The sequence below is a fragment of the Myotis daubentonii genome, chromosome 5, assembly GCF_963259705.1.
Source record: "Myotis daubentonii chromosome 5, mMyoDau2.1, whole genome shotgun sequence".
Lineage (NCBI taxonomy): Eukaryota > Metazoa > Chordata > Mammalia > Chiroptera > Vespertilionidae > Myotis > Myotis daubentonii.
The window spans coordinates 21,731,750-21,749,819 of NC_081844.1; the positions used below are offsets into that span (position 1 = coordinate 21,731,750).

Below are 18,070 nucleotides of genomic sequence, written 5' to 3' on the forward strand. Positions count from 1 at the left end.
AGGAAGGAGGGAAGGAAGGAAGGAAGGAAGGAAGGAAGGAAGGAGGGAAGGAGGGAGGGAGGGAGGGAGGGAAGGAAGAAAGGAAGGAAGGAGGGAAGGAGGGAGGGAGGGAGGGAAGGAAGAAAGGAAGGAAGGAAGCTAGCTATGGATTTTGAAGGAGCTGTCTCCACTCCCCCCCCCCCCCCCCCAACCCCAACCCCTCTGAGTGCTAAATGGAGCAAAGGGCAGTGGAACTCAGCCCCAGCTTTGCACTTGAGCAGCTTGGGGTCTTCAGGGGAAGCTGCTTGACCTCACTGTGCCTGTTCCCCCAACTGGAAAATGAGGGCGACAATGACTCAGTGCACTGAGGGTACTGAATACCAGTCACCATTCCACAGGCCTCCCACATGGGAACTCTGCCCTTACAAGCCTTTGAGGCGGGTGCTGCCTTTCTTCCTGGTTACCGGCAGAGCCACCTGAGGCCACATAGCTTGGAAAGGCAGGCTTTGAACCCCCAGAAACCTGGTACCCAAATCCATCCAGTTGACTTGCAGGATACACCGCTCCCAACGTGCCGTAGGGTAAATGATAGACAAACAGGAGATGTCGAATAAATGTAATGATTGTTCTTTTTAATTATAATTCCGCTAGAGGGCGCTCGGACGGAGGGTGAGCCAGGGGAGAGGGAGGGTCACCAGGCTGAGAGTTTCCCAGGGAACCTGCCATGGGGTGGGGTGTGTGTGTGTGTGTGTGTGTGTGTGGCGGGGGGGCGGGGAGGGGTGTTGGGGGCTGGGGGTGCGCCTGCTACTTGGCTGCCTTGCTGTCCCCTTTTGGCGGCTGCGTTTGTGGGTGGGTCCCGGTCTTTGGCGGCGTGCGTGGGTCCCAGTCGTTGACCAGGCACTGCGCCTGCTGGTAGTTGACGTGCGGGTGCCTCTGGCGGAGGCGCAGGCGCACCACGTTGTAGTCCACCTCGTGCCCGATCCTCTTGCAGTTGAGGCTGCGGGTGAGGTTCCTGTGCGTGGTGTGCAGATCCTCCAGGTTCTTCTCCACGTGCGAGATGTGGCGCTGCAGCTTGTCAGTGCCCTGGGGAACGGGCGGGCGGGTTGGGGGACCGCCCAAGAGGAGCCAGAAAAAGGGTAGGGGGAGGGGGGAGGAGGGAGGAGGAGGGAGGAGGAGGGAGGAGGAGGGCAGGCACACCTGGCCAGATGTGCGTGTGAAAGGAGCAAGCAGAAGAAACGGTGGGCCTCGGATGGGGGGTGGGGGGGGGCACACCTGGGCCAGAAGAAAAATAACCAGCGACAGGGCGGGGCTGAGAGAGGAGCCGGATCACGAGTGAGTGGTGCGGGTGCGGGGGACGGGGGTCGAGGGGACTCATTTGGGAGGTCGTGGAAGGACTGACAACTCGGGTGACAGGCTCTTCCCTGGGCCGCGTGTCCCTGGGGCAGGAGTCTTACCCAGGGGAACGAGAGGGGCGTACCTGGGTGAGGCGCGCGGCCTCCGGGAGCTGGGTGCCCACGTGTCTCTGGTACACGCGGACCAGGGGTCGGTCCAGTTTCTCCCGAGTCTCCAGGTGAGTTTTGGACAGAGGACCCTGGCGAAGGGCGGGGCGCGGAGCGGTGAGGCCCTCTGTGTGCGCGCATCCCTCCCCGGCCTCCTCCCCGCAGACCCTGCGCCCCCAAACCGCACCTTGATGAGGCCGCGGGTGATGTACATCTCCTGGTTGAATTTCGTGCACCGGTGGATAGTCCCCCTCATCAGTCCTACGGTCATGTTCATTCTTTCCTGGGTGGGTGGGAGCGCGGGGGGGGGGGGGGAGGGTCACGCCGGCTCCCCGTCCGCTCTCTTCCCGTGCCCCCCTCTCAGCCTTGGTCCTCTCCCACCCTCGCCCCAGCCACCACCTCCAGGCAGCACCTTCAGCTCCGTGGTCTCGCGCATCTTTTGGGCCAGCGAGGAGCACACGCCATCGCTAATCTCCAGCTGTTGCTCCCGGATGTCCTCCTCATTCTTGGCCATTTCCTGTAAGGCGTCCTTGGACTCCATCAGCAGGCGCTTGGCGTCGTTCAGCGCCGCGGCGCACTCTGCAGGGGGGTGGGACCCGCGTGGGTGCCAAGCCTTCCCCCCCACCCCCCCGCCCCAGCCCCCTTTTGTTTGTTTATTTTGTTGTTGTTGCTGTTAATCCTCACCCGAGGATATTTTTCCATTGACTTTTTTTAGAGAGAGTGGAAGAGAGAGGGAAAGACAGAGAAGCATCATGTGAGAGAAACACATGGATTGGTTGCCTCCTGCAGGAGCCCTGATCAGGTCCCGGGCTGGGGGAGGAGCCTGCAACCAAGGTACATGCCCTTGACGGGAATTGAACCGGGGACCCTTTGGTCCGCAGGCCGAAGCTCTATCCACTGAGCCAAACCGGCTAGGGCTGCATCCCTTTCTTTATGGCGGCCTTGGTAAATGGCATTAAATAAATATCAAAAATATAAGTCTTTTACTATGGTTGCAGATATCAAAAAATTTCTATATGTGACACAGCACCAGAGTTAAGTTAGGATTTTTCAAAATGCTGACACACCGAGCTCAAAAGGTTTGCCATCACTGGCTCTAGGTGCAGTGGTTCTCAACCTTCTGGCCCTTTAAATACAGTTCCTCATGTTGTGGTGACCCCCAACCATAAAATTATTTTCATTGCTACTTCATAACTGTAATGTTGCTACTGTTATGAAGCATAATGTAAATATCTGATGTGCAGGATGGTCTTAGGCGACCCCTGTGAAAGGGTCATTCGACCGCCAAAGGGGCCGCGACCCACAGGTTGAGAACCTCTGGGGACAAGGCTCCAGGAAAAGGGGCAGCTGATGCCGAAACCGGTTTGGGTCAGTGGATAGAGCGTCGGCCTGCGGACTGGAAGGTCCCAGATTCGATTCCGGTCAAGGGCATGTACCTGGGTTGTGGGCACATCCCCGGTGGGGGATGTGCAGGAGGCAGCTGATCGATGTTTCTCTCTCATCGTTTCTGACTCTCTATCTCTCTCCCTAACTCTCTGTAAAAAAATCAATAAAATATATTTTAAAAAGGGGCAGCTGAGAAGTGGAGGGGAGAGGGTGGGCACCCACTACAGTGGACTCCTTTCTGAGGGGCCTACCTGGTGTGTACACGCCCACAGGGTCTGAAGGAGGCGTTTTCTGACCCTGAGTGCTGGGGGTGGGGATGCGGGAGAGGTCCACCCAGGAGTGGCGGCCGGCCAGCTCCAGAACCTTGTCCAGGGGCTTGTTCATTAAGTCCACAACTTGGAGCCTCTCCTTGCAGCAGAAGGCCAGGGTGTCTCGGCAGGAGGCCAGGGCCTGGGGGCGAGGAGAGGGAGAGAGGCCGAGCTGAGGGCAGGAAGCGTGCTGGGAGGGTGGGGGTGGCTGGAATGGATTGTTCTGCTGGGGGCTGAAAAGCCTTTCTGCCTCTGAACTGACCCTCTTTGGTTCTAATTGCGGCTGAAAAGAAGCGATTTTCAAGTCCAAGTTCAGGCACCCGACCCTCTCACCCTCTGTCCAGGAGCCTTCATGATCGTGGGAGTGGGGAGAGTAGGGGCAGCAGGGCCTGGTGGCAGCTTCCCTGTCCTGGGTGTCCATTGCTTAGGTTCTGTGTCGGGCTTTGCCCTGGCACCCTGAGAAAGCCCCGCCCCATCGACTTCCCTCTCTGGACAGTGGAGAGGGAGCCCCATTTCCGTCTTCCTGTGCCATCCTTTCCTCCTCACCTTGCACTCGCCTCATCCCTAGCCTCAGTCACACTATCTCTTCTCTAATGAGACTCAGGAGCCCTCTGCAGGCCTGAGTCCCTCTCTCTGATCCTCTGCATCTGGACCTTCGCCTCATCCAAATCCTATTTCCACCAGAATAAAGCATAGATCTACAATAATAAAAGCATAGTATGCTACTTAGACTGGGCAGCCGAACGACCTTCCAGACATCCTTCTGGACGACCTTTGCGAAGCTGTGGCTGCGAGGAACCAGCCCCTTGCACAAATTTCATGCATTGGGCGTCTAGTGTGTGTGTGTGTGTGTGTATATCTCCTATCTAATAATAGACAAACATGGTAATTGACCATACATTCACTACGCCTCCCATTGGCTAATCAGCGAGATATGCAAATTAATCACCAACAAAGATGGCGGTTAATTTGCATACATAGGCTTGAAGCGGTGGAGCGAAGACTGAAGGCGGCTCCGGCCAGAGCAGCGCAGGCTTGAAGGTGGTTCCGGCCGGAGCGAAGGCCTGGGTCCACATGCCAGAGGAAAACCAGTGCTGGGAGCCAGGGGAAGGGAAGGCCTATTGCACGAATCTTTTCGTGCAACAGGCCTCTAGTATATATATATATTCAGCCATAAAAAAGCAGAAAATCCTGCCATTTGTGACAACATGGATGAAATAAGCCAGATGCTTAAAGACCAATGCTACATGATCTCACTTACTGGTATATATGGAATCTAACATAATCAAACTTATAGAAGCCAAGAGTAGAAGGGTGGTTGCCAGGGGCTGAGGGGAGGGGGAAATGGGGAGAGGTTGGTCAAGTGGTACAAAGTTTCAGTTATGCAAGATGAGTAAGTTCTGAAGGGCTAGTGTATAGCAATGTGCCTATAGTTAACAATACTGTATTTTATAATTGACATTTGCTTAGAGGGTGGATGGTAAGTGTTCTCACCACACAGCATAGTAACTATGTAAGGTGCTGTACACCTTGATTGTGATAATTTCAAATGTATACATACACCAAATCTCAGGTTGTACATTTTAAATATATGTACAATTTAATGTATATACATATTTATTGATTTCAGAGAGGATGGAAGAGGGAGAGTGAGAGGGAGAGGAGAAAGAAACATCAGTGATGAGAATCATTGATTGGCTGCTTCCTGCATGTCCCCCACTGAGGACTGAGCCCACAACTCTGGCATGTGTCCTGACCAGGAATTGAACCGTGACCTCCTGGTTCATAGGTCGATGCTCAACCATGGAGCCATGCCAGCCAGGCTATATGTACAATTTAAAATTGTTAATTATACCTCACTAAAGCTGGGGAGAAAAGGATACTTGACCTAAAACCACAATCCTGCCCCTGGCTAGTCCTGTGCCTGGGGTGGGGCCATCTCTCTCTGAGCCTCAGTTTCCCCACCTCCAATAAGAGACCGCAGTTTCGCTTCACAGGAGTGCTTACAGGAGCTGACTCAAGGGCTGCACAGGGCTTGGCACAGACAGGGTGTCCATTGTTATTCCGAGGCCCAACTCCATCCCGCAGAGCAAAGCGGAAACCCAGTGAGTGTCAAGTCAGAGTGAGTGGTGGGTGGCTGAGAGGTTTGTTGTTGTTGGTCCCTAAGGTCAGAGCGGTTCGCTCCTTAGGCAGCCAGGGGTACCCCTCCAGCCCTCTTCCCTGGGTCCCAGGTATTCCCGACCTTGAGCATGACCTCTGATTTTTCCATGTCTTCCTCCATTTTCCTCTTCATGCTCTTTAACTTCTCTCTCTCCAGGGTAAGCATACTGTCAGCTTTGTCAGGGATCTGGAAAGCGAGGAGAGACTCTCTCACGCCCAGGAGGGGCCACAGGAGAGCTCTCCTTCCAGGGTGGGAGAGGTTTGCCAACCTCATAAACTCTGGGTTACGGGGATGGCGTCAGGGATCTCTCTGAGAAGACTTTATCCTTTCGGGGGGGCTAGAGAGGGGGGCTGGGTATCTCCCTTTTACAGGTAGGAGTCCAGTGAGCTAGGGCTGGGGGTGCCCCTTCCTTGGCGATGGTGTTACCCCCCCCCCCCCCCCACACACACACATCTCCCTGGCCAGTAGTGAGGAATTTCATTATAGGGATGATGAGAGCTTGCCTTTTTGGGGTCTTACTCTCTGAATTTCGGGGCTGGAACTAGGAAGACCACCCTGTGAGTGGGGTCCCTCCCCAGGGAGGGTATAATGTTCCCGCTTTGGGGTTCAAGTCTAGGGGTTCACTTGGGAGGGAGATTTCATAGGACTGGGACTAGGTAGGGGCTCTCTCTCCCTGGAGGGGATTAGCTCTTGGGATTAACTCCTGGGGGCTGGGAGTCTGAGTGTCTCAACCTGTAGGCAGGATCTGCTCCTTTATTTCCCCATGAGGCCTGGGGAGGGTTTCTCACTCACTGGGGCTGGGGACAGTTTTTGCTTGTTTTGTTTTTGTTTTTATAAACACTTTGAAGAGAGTTTCATGGGTTGGGACCAGGACATCACCCACTCTTCTCAGCTGCGCCTTTCACTGGGCGTGGCACTGAGGGTCTCATGACCACAGGCAGGTCTCACCCGGGGCCTGGGGGCTGGGTGGGTGACTGCATGCCTGGGTTGGGGGTTGTGAGTTTCTCATCTTCCATCTTCTCTCCCTCACGGGGGGACTGGGATACATCCCATCTGGGGTAAGGGGACTGAGGATCTCATCCCCACAGGGGAGGAGGGGGTGATCTCCTTCCCTGGGGCTGGGGACCAAGGCACCTCATCTTGGGGGTGTCCTCATCTTCTCGGGCCCTTGCTCACTGGAACTGGGGCCCGGGATGGGTGCTCTCTCTGCGGGGCGGGGTTTTCCCAGGGCGAGCTAAGCAAGGCTTCGGTCTTGGGGACTGGGCTCGGGTGGGGGAGGGGTCTCCCACCTTCTCCGACTCGGGCCGGTAGCCCCGCAGCTTGACGCTCTGCTGGTTAATGAGCAGGCCCTTGCGCACCTCGCTGAGCCTGTGGTCGGTGGCCTGGCGCTGGCGCTGCAGCAGCTGCAGCTGCCCATTGATCTGCTGCTGCGCGCGGCCCAGGCGCGCGGCCGCGAGGCGCGCCCCGCGCACGTGCGCCTGCACCAGATCCACGGTCTGCAGGGCGCGCGCGTCGCGGTTCAGGGGCAGCGGCAGGCGCGCGTGCCAGGCCGGCGGCTTCATCTTGCTCTTCCACAGCGTGACGCCCTCGCCCGGCGGCGGCGTCTCCAAGGTGCCCCCATCTTGGAGCAACTGCACGTGGAAGCGCCAGGGCTGGATGTAGGCGGCCTTGCAGAGGTGGCGCGCCACGTTCGGGTCCCACACGCTGTCCTTGGGTTGCCACATGGCCACGGCCTCCTGCCCGCAGCGGTCGGTCAGCTGCTGCGCCTCCAACATCTTGGCCTGGGCCTCCTCGCGCCATTCCCGGGCCCCGACGCGCGAGCTCTCGCTTTGCTCAATCGGGGGTATCAGCACGGGCATGGCCCCTGCTTGGTGCCCTGCCTGGGCCGCGTCCTACACGGGGAGAGGCAGGGACACTCAACTACACGCACTTCTTTCCAGTCCTGAAGCGTGAGTGAAGCAGAGTCCTCATCACAATGACCGCGGTGACAGGAGAGCGCGTCGGAGTTCCAGGGGTGGAGGAGGGGGAAGGCGGCGGGGAGGCGCTAGATGGAGCCTTTGGAGCTCTGCAGGGGTGGCTTGGAATCCTAGCTCCTGGAGAAAGAGGGCCTCATTTTACCCTCCTCTCCCTGTTACTTATTTTTTTTTTTTTAAATTTTTCCCTTTATTTCTTACCCTGCAGCAACATGGGCCTTTGTCCTGCTCTTAGGACACGCTAAGCTCTTCCTCCCTTCAAAGCTTTGGATTTGCTGTTCCCTCTGCCTGGCATACTCCTTTCCCTGTTCCTCCCATGGCTGGCTCGTGCTCAATCTTCAGAACCCAGCTCAAACATCGCCATCTTCAAGGGGTCTTTCCTTAGCACTATATCTAAGCCTCGCTCTCTCCCATCACTCAAGATTTCTAGCGCCAGAAACAGAAAAGATGATCTCACCATCAGAATCACAGTAAAAAATTCAAAGAAATACAGAGTCCTGTCTGAACTTCCTGTTTCCATGGAGGAAGAAAAACAGTTTCCCACTGAGACTCATATGGGGAATCCCTCCACCATAGGGAGCAGGCTAGAGTCTGGGGAAGAAAAAAGGGACAACTACTCTCTCTTACTCCCCCCTCTGCCCCCCCCCCCTAATTCTCCACCTCCTTTCCTCTCAGCCGTGGCTTCTTTCGTTGGGCATTTGGTAGGTGCCTCAAACCATGGTCAAGATCCTAGAGCCAGACAACTTGGGTTCAAATTATAATTCTGACATTTGCCATCTGTGTGACCTTGGGAAAGTCACCTGACTTCTCTGTGTCCCTTGTCTCCTTACCCGTCAACCAGGATAATGGGATTGTGGCATGGGTCAAATGAGTTAATAAGAGTGAAGTGCGTAAACAGCGGCTGACGGAGAGTAAGCACACTGTAAGTCAGTGGTTCTCAACCTTCTGGCCCTTTAAATACAGTTCCTCATGTGGTGACCCAACCATAAAATTATTTTCGTTGCTACTTCATAACTGTCATGTTGCTACTGTTATGAATCGTAATGTAAATATCTGATATGCAGGATGGTCTTAGGCGACCCCTGTGAAAGGGTCGTTCGACCGCCAAAGGGGTCGCGACCCACAGGTTGAGAACCGCTGCTAAGTGCTTACTTTTCATTTTTATTCACTGAGTGAGTAGATGAATGAGCTTTTCTAATACCAGGAGATGCACAGAGGGTTTCACAAAGAACCAGGGAGATGGCTTATTTGGGACAACACTCAGCACTCAACCGTCCATCTTGGCTTTATTCATTTAGTGCTTCCGTTTTCCCAACTGTAGCATTTCGCTGTCTTGGTTCGCTGCCTGGCGTATGGAGTATTTCTGTTGGGTAGTGTTGTGCCAAACTACCTTGTGCTCTTGTGTCAGATCTACACAAAGATGATTTTGACTTCAACATAGGTCTGGTGAACTTCATTATGGCTATGGGTGGAGGTGTAGTCTGTCCTAGTCTGGCTTTTAATTGGTTCAATGTATCCATGCCAACAAACCCCAGTGTATACCACCATTGTCCGAGCATTGACATCAGTATATGCCACTGCCCATTGTCAGTCCACCAACTTCTCATTTCCATCTTCCAACCCCAGTTCGTATCAACTTCTAAAACTCTCCTCTGGTTCCTAGTTTCGATGGTCCGTTTTGGACATTTTTCTCTAGTTTGACTCTAAGCCTGAGTTTGTGGACGAGGCAAACCACCTTCTGCTTTCAAAGCCTGCTGATCACAGCTTGGGTTGGCAGGTTCTATAGACTGAAAGCTTGTGTCCCCCCCAAATTCATATGTTAAGTTCTAATGCCCAATGTGAGGGTTTTAGGAGGTGGGGCCTTTGAGAGGCAATTAGGTCATGAGAGTGGAGACCTCATGAATGGGATTAACACTCTTATAAAAGAGACCTCAGAGAGTGCCCCCGCCCCTTCAGCCATGTGAAGACAGTGAGAAGACAGCTGTCTGTGAACCAGGAAGTGAGTTGGGCCCTCACCAGACACTAAGTCTGCTGGCACCTTGATCTTGGACTTTGCAGCTTCCAGATCTTTGAGAATTAAGTTTCTGTTGTTTCTAAGCCACCAGTCTGTGGTATTCTTTATAGCAGCCCAAACAGACTAAAACAGCAGGTGCCTGGAAGGAACCATAGTCGGGCTGGGATTAGCTCTCAGTCTCTCCAAGAGATTTAACTGCATGTGGCTGAACAGAAATGATACTCAAAAAAAAAAAATGCTACAGGAATCTATATCTATATCTATATCTATATCTATATCTATATCTATATCTATATCTATATCTATATCTATGCCAAATCTGGGAAAATTTTTTACTATTACAAAAACTCAAATGCCTCTCTTAAGCCAACAAATAAGCCTGTTTTCATGCTGTGAAAGTAATGTATGCACTGAATCTATGCTGCCTAGCCTAGTTTCTGGCATAAACCCAGAAAAATATAGTGAGGAAAAGAAAAATCATCTGCAATCTCATCACCCAGAGATATCTATTCTGAACATGTTTTGATTTCACTCTAGCTATTTCCTGAAACTCCCCTTCCCCCATATACAGGGGTGGGCAAAAGTAGGTTTACAGTTGTTTGTATAGAAAATAATACAACAATTAATAAATAATAACACAAGAACAAACTCTGTGTTTCACATACTCACAACCATAAACCTATTTTTGCCCACCCCTGTGTGTGTGTGTGTGTGTGTGTGTGTGTATTTATACACATCTCCTTCCTCCCAATATACTAATGCTCAAATATGTCTAACTCAGACCAGTGGGGAATAATATTTGTGAAATTAGCTCTCTGATTTTTATAATGAAGGCCGTTTTACAGAAATTCCTTGGTACTGCCATCTTTGCTGGGACCACCTATTCTATGTTATGAGTATTACAAAATGGGGAGCAGAATTCTGTCCTTGGATTAAATAGAATGAAACTGCAGGATGTATGAGGAAGAAAAAACCTTCTAAAACTTCTAGCTTTTCTTTCCTTTTTTCCTTTGTTATTGCACATTAATGTCCTTCATTCTGAAATCTTGGCAGGTAATTATCAGAGACCCCTTTTCCGGTTCCCTGATGTCTTCCCTTCTGGGGCACCAGGTCCTACTTTTAGTAGGTGCCCCCTTTCTCTTGGAGATAATCACACCAGTTGGTCTCTCATTCCAGGGGGATATGACCTAGAATCCGTTTTGTCTTTGAGAAATGAGGTCGCTTTCCTGGGGGAGGTGTCAGGAGAGAGTGGGAAGCCCCAGGCTGGGAGGGGAGGTTCTTCCTGGCTTTTACCAGTCCCTCTTGCAAAGATGGTAACCCTGCTAGTTGGTGAGGAATAAGGACTGGTCTGTATGGCTCTTGTCCCCATCTGTCCCCTAAAATGGTTCAGGCAAAAGTTAGTCATGTCCTCCTGCAATTCACCAATTCCATAGTTTCTTTTCTATTCCATTCAACTTGACCTGTAGGTAGAATTTGAAATTGTTTACTAGCTGAAACTTGAATCTCCTCCCCTGTACTATTTCACACTTTTCCCTTTTGCCTCTGATCTTGCTCCTTCACTGGCTGGTTGTCTGCCAGCCACCCCCTCAACTATAGTGTTCTTCAGTCTTAAAGATGGCTCCCAGGGGCCCCCACCTTCTGGCCTTCATGCCCTGTGTAATCCCCTCCCTCCCTTCGCATGTAGGTTGGATCTAGTTCTAGCCAATAGAGTGTGACAAACATTAAAGGATGCTCCTTCTAGGATTAGGCGATAAGACAGCGGTTCTCAACCTGTGGGTTGCGACCCCTTTGGCGGTTGAACGACCCTTTCACAGGGGTCGCCTAAGACCATCCTGCATATCAGGTATTTATATTACGATTCATAACAGTAGCAGCATTACAATGATGAAGTAGCAACAAAAATAATTTTATGGTTGGGTCACCATATGAGGAACTGTATTTAAAGGGCCAGAAGGTTGAGAACCACTGCTCTAAGAGCTCATGGTTTCTACCTCGCTCTTTCAGAAATGGAAAGACCATGTGGCAAAGAATTGAGGGAGCCTCTGGCCATCAGCCAGCAAGGACCTGAGGTCCTCCGTCCAATATCCTGTGAGAAACTGGAGCCTGCCAAAAACCACGTGAGTGAGCTTTGAAGTATACCTTTTCCCAGTCCAGCCTTCAGATGAGATAGCAGCCCCAGCTGATGCCTTGTCTGCAACTTGGTGAGAGACCCTGAGCCAGAGGACCCAGGTAGGCCATGACCAGATTCCTGACTCACAGGAACCCATAAAATCAATATTTGTTGTTTTATGCTGTTAAATTTTGTGATTGTTATGCACCAATAGCTAACTAATGTATTAGGTTCCCATGTTCTAGTCACTTCTCATTCCTCACCCTTCCCCTGGAAAAGCTCATCCGTATTAGTGGATTTAGATGTTACTTATTAGATTAGGGCAACTGTGGCTTTAAGACCAGTGGGTAGGCAAGTGCCCAGTTTAGAATAGCATCCAAGTTCCTACCATAATCGGCAGAATATCAGTTCCTTAACACCTGGCTCCTGCCCACCTTTCCTCCCCCATATCCAAACACTGTGTCCTTAGATCATTAAGGATCAGCCATGCTGGTGCTCAGATGCACCAAGTTTATTTAATCTCATGAGCTTTGTGCTTGCTTCCCCCCTCGTCAGATGTTCTGAATTTTCATATGGCTTACTCCCTTTCATCCTTTAGGTTTTTTTTTTTTTTGGTGTGTGTGTTTTTCTTTGTTGATTAAGGTGTTACATATGTGTCCATATACCCCCATTGCCACCCCGCTGTTGTCTGTGTCCATTGGTTAGGCTTATATGCATGCATACAAGTCCTTTGGTTGATCTTTCCCCCTTACCCCCCCCCCCCCCCCCGCCTTCCCTCGGAGGTTTGACAGTCTGATCGATGCTTCTCTGTCTCTGGATCTGTTTTTTCTTCATCAGTTTATGTTGTTCATTATATTCCACAAATGAGTGAGATCATGTGATATTTATCTTTCTTCAACTGACTTATTTCGCTTAGCATAATGCTTTCCAGGTTCATCCATGCTGTTGCAAATGGTAGGAGTTCCTTCCTTTTTACAGCAGCGTAGTATTCCATTGTGTAGATGTATCACAGTTTTTTTTATTAATGGGACTCTTATCGCCCTTAGTCCTCACTGAATCTATGCTGCCTAGCCTAGTTCCTGGCGTAAAGCAGGCCCTTCATACTTATTTTTTGAATGACTGAGTGATGGTGGCTCTGCCATACCTGGACATAGTCCATGAGAGGACTAACCAAGACTCTGCTGCTTCTGCCATGGACACTTGTGGTCTTTGCGGATGTAATTAGTTATTACACCAGGTTATACTGCAGTAGAGTGGATCCTTAATCCAGTGATTCTTGTTCTCATAAGAAGGCTACATGAAGACACGGAGACATACAGGGAAGATGGCCACATGAAGAAAGAGGCAGAGACTGGAGTGATGCATGTATAAGCTGAGGAACACCAAGGATTGCTGGCAACCACTAGAAACTGGGAGATGCAAAGAAAGGATCCCCCCTTGGAGCCTTTGGGGGGAGCAGGAGTCTGCCAACACCTCCATTTCAGACTTCTGGCCTCCATGTTTGTGAGAGAATAAATTTCTATTGTTTTTAGCCACCCAGTTTGTGGTAATTTGTTATGGAAGTCCTAGGAAACTAATATAATGACATCTGTCTCTTTAGTCGGAGGTCCCTTGCCTACCCCTGGCCTGTCTCTTTATGGGGCATTCCCCATCACCTGTGCACACTGAAAGCACCTCTTCAGTGTGCAAAGAGCAGAACCAGAGAGAGGCAGCTGTGTTCTCTCCTGGTGTCCTAAGCTTATTATCATTTTCTTCTTCTTCAAAAAATATATTTTTATTGATTTCAGAGAGAAAGGAAGAGGGAGAGAGAGATAGAAACATTCATGATGAGAGAGAATCATTGATTGGTTTGCCCCTGCACGTCCCCCACTCCCACCCTCCACTGGGGATTGAGCCCGCAACCCGTGCCTGTGCCCTGACTGGTAATTGAACCGGTCCTCCTGGTTCATAGGTCAATGTTCAACCACTGAGCCACAATGACCGGGCTGACCTCATCTTCTATATGTTAGTTTCCCACCTTAATCTTAACGCTCCTGTCATTTCCTGCTGGACCCTCCTTTAGGTCAAATCCACCTGCCAGATTCCTGGAAACAGGGAGCCCATTGATATGGTCCACACAGATCCATCCATTACCTGGGGTGCAGAGCAGGTTGGAGATGGGTGGAGGGTGGCCTTGGGGATCCACCATAAAATCTCTTTCCTAATGGTTGATTGATTGAGTTATTTGACAAACATTACTGAGCTCCTGCTCTGTGTCATCACTGGACTTAGAACCAGGAGCCGAGAGTGATGAGAGCTTCTCATCCAGTGGGGGAGATGGAAAATGAGAAACTAAAATAAGCCACCAAGTAATTGGGTGAAGAGCAGGCCACTGCAGCCTGTCCGTGGCCACTTCTCAGGTGCAGAATGCTGCTTCCGGTGTTGGCTGGCCCATCGGTAGCCCAATCATGGCTGGGTGGGAAGAGGGCAGCCCTGTGAAGGCCACCCGCTCTGCAGCAGCTCCTTAGGGTGGACGTTGGTGGGAACACAGGGCTGCAAGGAGCCATACCACTTTTCTGGCATCCTGTGCCAACATATCTGTTGGGAAAGATGCATTTGATGCTTACCTACAGAGGGTGAAAAATCAGACAGGCTGATTTATACTGGGATTCTGGCCCAGACAACATCTGGTGTGAAATGTTTCTCTTATTCTACAAGTGTGATCAGCCTTGCCTTTCTATCATACATGCTTGCACAGAATAATATCAGATTTGGAAGCCTGCCTTTGCAAATCTTATTTTATGGCATCATAGGACGCTTTATAGTGGCCACCCCAGCACTGCTTCTCTTTGTTATAAAAGGCTAGGTCATTGTGCCACGAGGCCACAAGAGACACTTATAAAGCCATTTCTTCTAATGTTGTGCTTTCAGAAATGAGTACAGTGTTTCACCAGAATGACATGAAGATTCCAAACAGCACATACTAATATGTGTTTACTACATTTTATGCTAAAGCAAAACCACTGTTAGTTAATCCAGGTCTCTTTCCAAACCCTGAAGACTATGACCATCTAATGGGCTATGACAAACCATTCACTTTTATATGGAAGAAACCAGTGAAAACAAACAAGTTAAAGATGAAAAATGAGTCTACTGTTTTGATATTTGGGCTTGACTGTGATTTATGTTCCAATGTATAATAGTAACATTACCGTGACCTTTGTTTCCTGTTAAAAAATAAAATAAAATAAAATAAAATAAACCACGGAGATCATGTCTGATAGAAGTAATTGCTTAAGGTGCAATAAATCATCATCATCAAATAAATACCATCATAAGCAGGACAACAAACTGCCAAAATGACATGATTCTATTTTAAAAAAACATGGTAAAATATACATAGCATCAAACTTACCATCTTAACCATGTTAAATCTACAGTTCAGTGGCATTAAGTACATTCACATTGTTGTGTAGCCCTCACCACCATCCATCTCCAGAACTTTTTCATCTCCCCAGACTGAAACTCTGCCCCATTAAACACTAACTCCCCATATCCCTCCCCCGGACCCTGTCCATTCCACTTTCTCTCTCTGAATCTGATTGCTCTAAGTGCCTCATATAAGTGGAATCACACAGTATTTATCCCTTTGTATCTGGCTTATTTCATTCACTCAGCATAATGGCCTCATGGTTTATCCATGCTGTAGCATATAGGCATGATTCTAATTTCGATAGGAAAACTATCCTTACCTAAAAGTAATCCAACATGTTAGTGAAGGTTATGAATGGGATTTGTTTGAATTTTTCTTTATTTTTCAATTTCAGTTTACATTCAATATTATTCTGTATTCATTTCAGAAGTACAGTATAGTGATTAGATGACAATCATGTACTTTATGGAGGGGTCCCTTAGCCCCCCAATATTTCAAGCACCCACCTGGCCCATACATAGTTATTACACTATCATTGACTAGATTTCCTGTGCTGTAATTTACATCTCTGTAGCTATTCTGTAAATACCAATTTCCACTTAATCCCTTCACCTTTTTCACCTAGCCCCACAGCTCCCCTCCCCTCTGACAACTGTCAATCTGTTCTCTGTAATTATGAACCTGTTTCTATTACTTGTTTATTTATTTTGTTCTTTAGGTTCCATACGTAAGTGAAATCATATGACATTTATCTTTCTCTGACATTTCGTTTAGCATAATATCTTCTAGTCTACCCATGCTGTCACAAAAGGTAAGATTTCATTCTTTTTTATGGCCAGGTAATATTCCATTGTGTATATGTATCACAACTTTTTTATCCATTTGTCTATTGATGGACACTTGGATTGCTCCCATATCTTGGTTATTGTAAATAATGCTTCAATGAACATAGGGGTGCACATAGTCTTTTGAATTAGTATTTTAGGTTTCTTTATGCTAGTATATACCCAGAAGTGGAATCGCTGGGTCATAAGGCAGTTCCATTTAAAAATTTTTGAGACACCTCTGCACTGTTTTCCATAGTGGTTACACCAATCTGCATCGTCACCAACAGTGCATAAGGGTTCCCTTTTCTCCACATTCTTACCAACACTTGTTGTTTGTTGATTTATTGATGATAGCCATTCTGACAGGTGTGAGGAATATCTCATTGTGCTTTTAATTTGCATTTTTCTAATGATTAGTGATGTCGAGCAACTTTCCATATGTCTATTGGCCATCTGTATGTCCTCTTTGGAGAACTGTCTATTCAGGCCTTCTGCCCACGTTTAAAAAATATTTTTTTTTTGCTTTTTAGAGGGAGAAAGGGAGAGGGAGAGGGAGAGGAAGAGAGAGAAAGAGAAACATCCATTTGAGAAGATCAATTGGCTGCCTCCTGTAGGCCCTCCCACTGGGAATCAAGCTGGAAACCCAGGCATGTACCCTGACCTAGAATCGAGCCAGCAACCTTTGGTGCACAGGCCGATGTCCAACCAACTGAGCCACACCAGCCAGGGCTCTTCTGTCCACTTTTTAACTGTGTTGTTTCTTTTTCTTTTAAAAATTCTTTATTGTTTAAAGTATTACAGATGTCTCTTACTGGGTTGTTTCTTTTTCTGGTATTTAGTTGTATGAGTTCTTTATAAATTTTGGATGTTAACCCTTTATTAGATATATCACTGGCTAATATGTTCTCCCATTCAGTAGGTTGTCTTTTTATTTTCTTGATGGTTTCCTTTGCTGTGCAAAAACTTTATAGTTTGATGTAGTCCCATTTGTTTATTTTTTCTTTTGTTTCCCTTGCCCGAGGAGATCCATCAGAAAAAATATTGCTATGAGAAATGTCCGAGATTTTACTGCCTATGTTTTCTTCTAGGATTTTTATGGTTTTGAGTCGTTAAAGTTTTTAATCCATTTTGAATTTATTCTTGTGTATGGTGTAAGAAGGTGGCCTAGTTTCTTCTTTTTTTTTTTTTTTGCATGTATCTGTCCAATTAACCCAACACCATTTTATTGAATAGACTGTCTTTACCCCATTGTATATTCTTGCCTCCTTTGTCATAGATTAATTGACCATCTACATGTGGGTTTATTTCTGGGCTCTCTATTCCATTCCATTGATCTATGTGTGTTTTTATGCCAGTACCATGCTGTTTTGATTACCATACCCTTGTAATATAGATTGATATCATGTAGCATGATACATTCCATTTGTTCTTTTTCAAGATTGCTGTTGCTGTTCCGCTTCTTTTATGTTTCCATACACATTTTTGGATCATTTGTTCCAGTTATGTGAAAAACACCATTGGTATTTTGATAGGAATTGTGTTGAATTTATGGATTGCTTTGGGTTGTATGGACATTTTAATGATGTTAATTCTTCTTATCTATGAGCATTGTATATGTTTTCATTTATTAGTGTCATCTTCAATGTCTTACAATTTTCTGAGTAGAAGTGTTTTACCTCTTTGGTTAAATTTACTCCTAGATATTTTATTTTATATTTGATGAAGTTATAAATGGGCTTGTTTTCTTACTTTCACTTTCTGATAGTTCATTATTGCTGTATAAAAATGGATTTGTGTGACTTTTGTTTCCTTCTACACTTTATGCATTTTCTAAATTTTCTACAATAAACAGGCATTACCTTGGTCATAAAAAAATCTTTAAAATGTCTGTCCTCCGTTCCTTTTCCCTCTCTTCCCTGCCATGATGTTGCTTTCTAGTGTTTCTCGCTCAGGCTCCCCAGCTCCTGCAGCTGCCACCAGGGACACACGGAGATGCTACAGTGTGTTTCTCATTGCCTGTTTATTGGAATTTTATTTCTTTTTAAGTTGTGATGGCGAATTTTCTTTACAGTAGTCCCCCTTTGTCCATGGTTTTGTTTTCTGCAGTTTCAGTTACCCATGGTCAACTGTGGTCTGAAAATAGTAAATAGAAAATTCCAGAAACAAACAATTCATACGTTTTACATTGTGCACCATTCTGAGTAGCATGATGAAACCGAGCCATCCCGCTGTGCCCCAGTGTGACTCATCCCTCTGTCCGCCATGTGTGCTGTATGTACTCCCTTCCCATGAGTCCCTTAGCAGCCGTCCGGGTTATCAGGTTAACGGTCATGGTATCGCACTGCTTGTGTTCAAGTACACTCATTTTACTTAACAATGGCCCCCAAACCATTCACATAGC

General features: G+C 48.1%; 1 protein-coding gene and 1 pseudogene across 4 annotated transcripts; one reads left to right on the forward strand and one right to left on the reverse strand.

Annotated features, from left to right (window-relative positions):
• Positions 1-758: 758 nt before the first annotated feature.
• TEKTL1 (tektin like 1) lies at positions 759-7,375 on the reverse strand. Of its 4 annotated transcripts, none has more exons than XM_059695156.1 (7): positions 6,623-7,375; positions 5,415-5,519; positions 3,116-3,314; positions 1,891-2,057; positions 1,666-1,761; positions 1,457-1,570; positions 759-1,062 (listed from the first exon to the last, which is right to left on the reverse strand). In XM_059695156.1, the coding sequence occupies exons 1-7, from the start codon at positions 7,190-7,192 to the stop codon at positions 784-786; spliced, it is 1,530 nt and encodes a 509-aa protein (XP_059551139.1). In that variant the 5' UTR covers positions 7,193-7,375; the 3' UTR covers positions 759-783. The 4 variants fall into 4 exon arrangements, with proteins under 4 accessions (XP_059551139.1, XP_059551140.1, XP_059551141.1 ...); XM_059695159.1 differs by having other exon boundaries at positions 936-1,062; positions 1,878-2,057; XM_059695157.1 differs by lacking the exon at positions 5,415-5,519.
• A 3,255-nt stretch (positions 7,376-10,630) lies between these two features.
• On the forward strand, positions 10,631-14,557 carry LOC132234494 (transmembrane protein 70, mitochondrial-like; annotated as a pseudogene).
• Positions 14,558-18,070: the final 3,513 nt, after the last annotated feature.

Bases quoted from the DNA above. Each gene is read 5' to 3' on its own strand.
- TEKTL1 (XM_059695156.1), bottom strand. From the start codon at position 7,192: ATGCCCGTGCTGATACCCCCGATTGAGCAAAGCGAGAGCTCGCGCGTC. The intron at 3,315-5,414 runs GTCGGGAATACC...CCTCGCCCCCAG, and splicing joins AATCAGAGGTCATGCTCAAG to GCCCTGGCCTCCTGCCGAGA. The intron at 1,571-1,665 runs GTGCGGTTTGGG...GCCCTTCGCCAG, and splicing joins TCACCCGCGGCCTCATCAAG to GGTCCTCTGTCCAAAACTCA.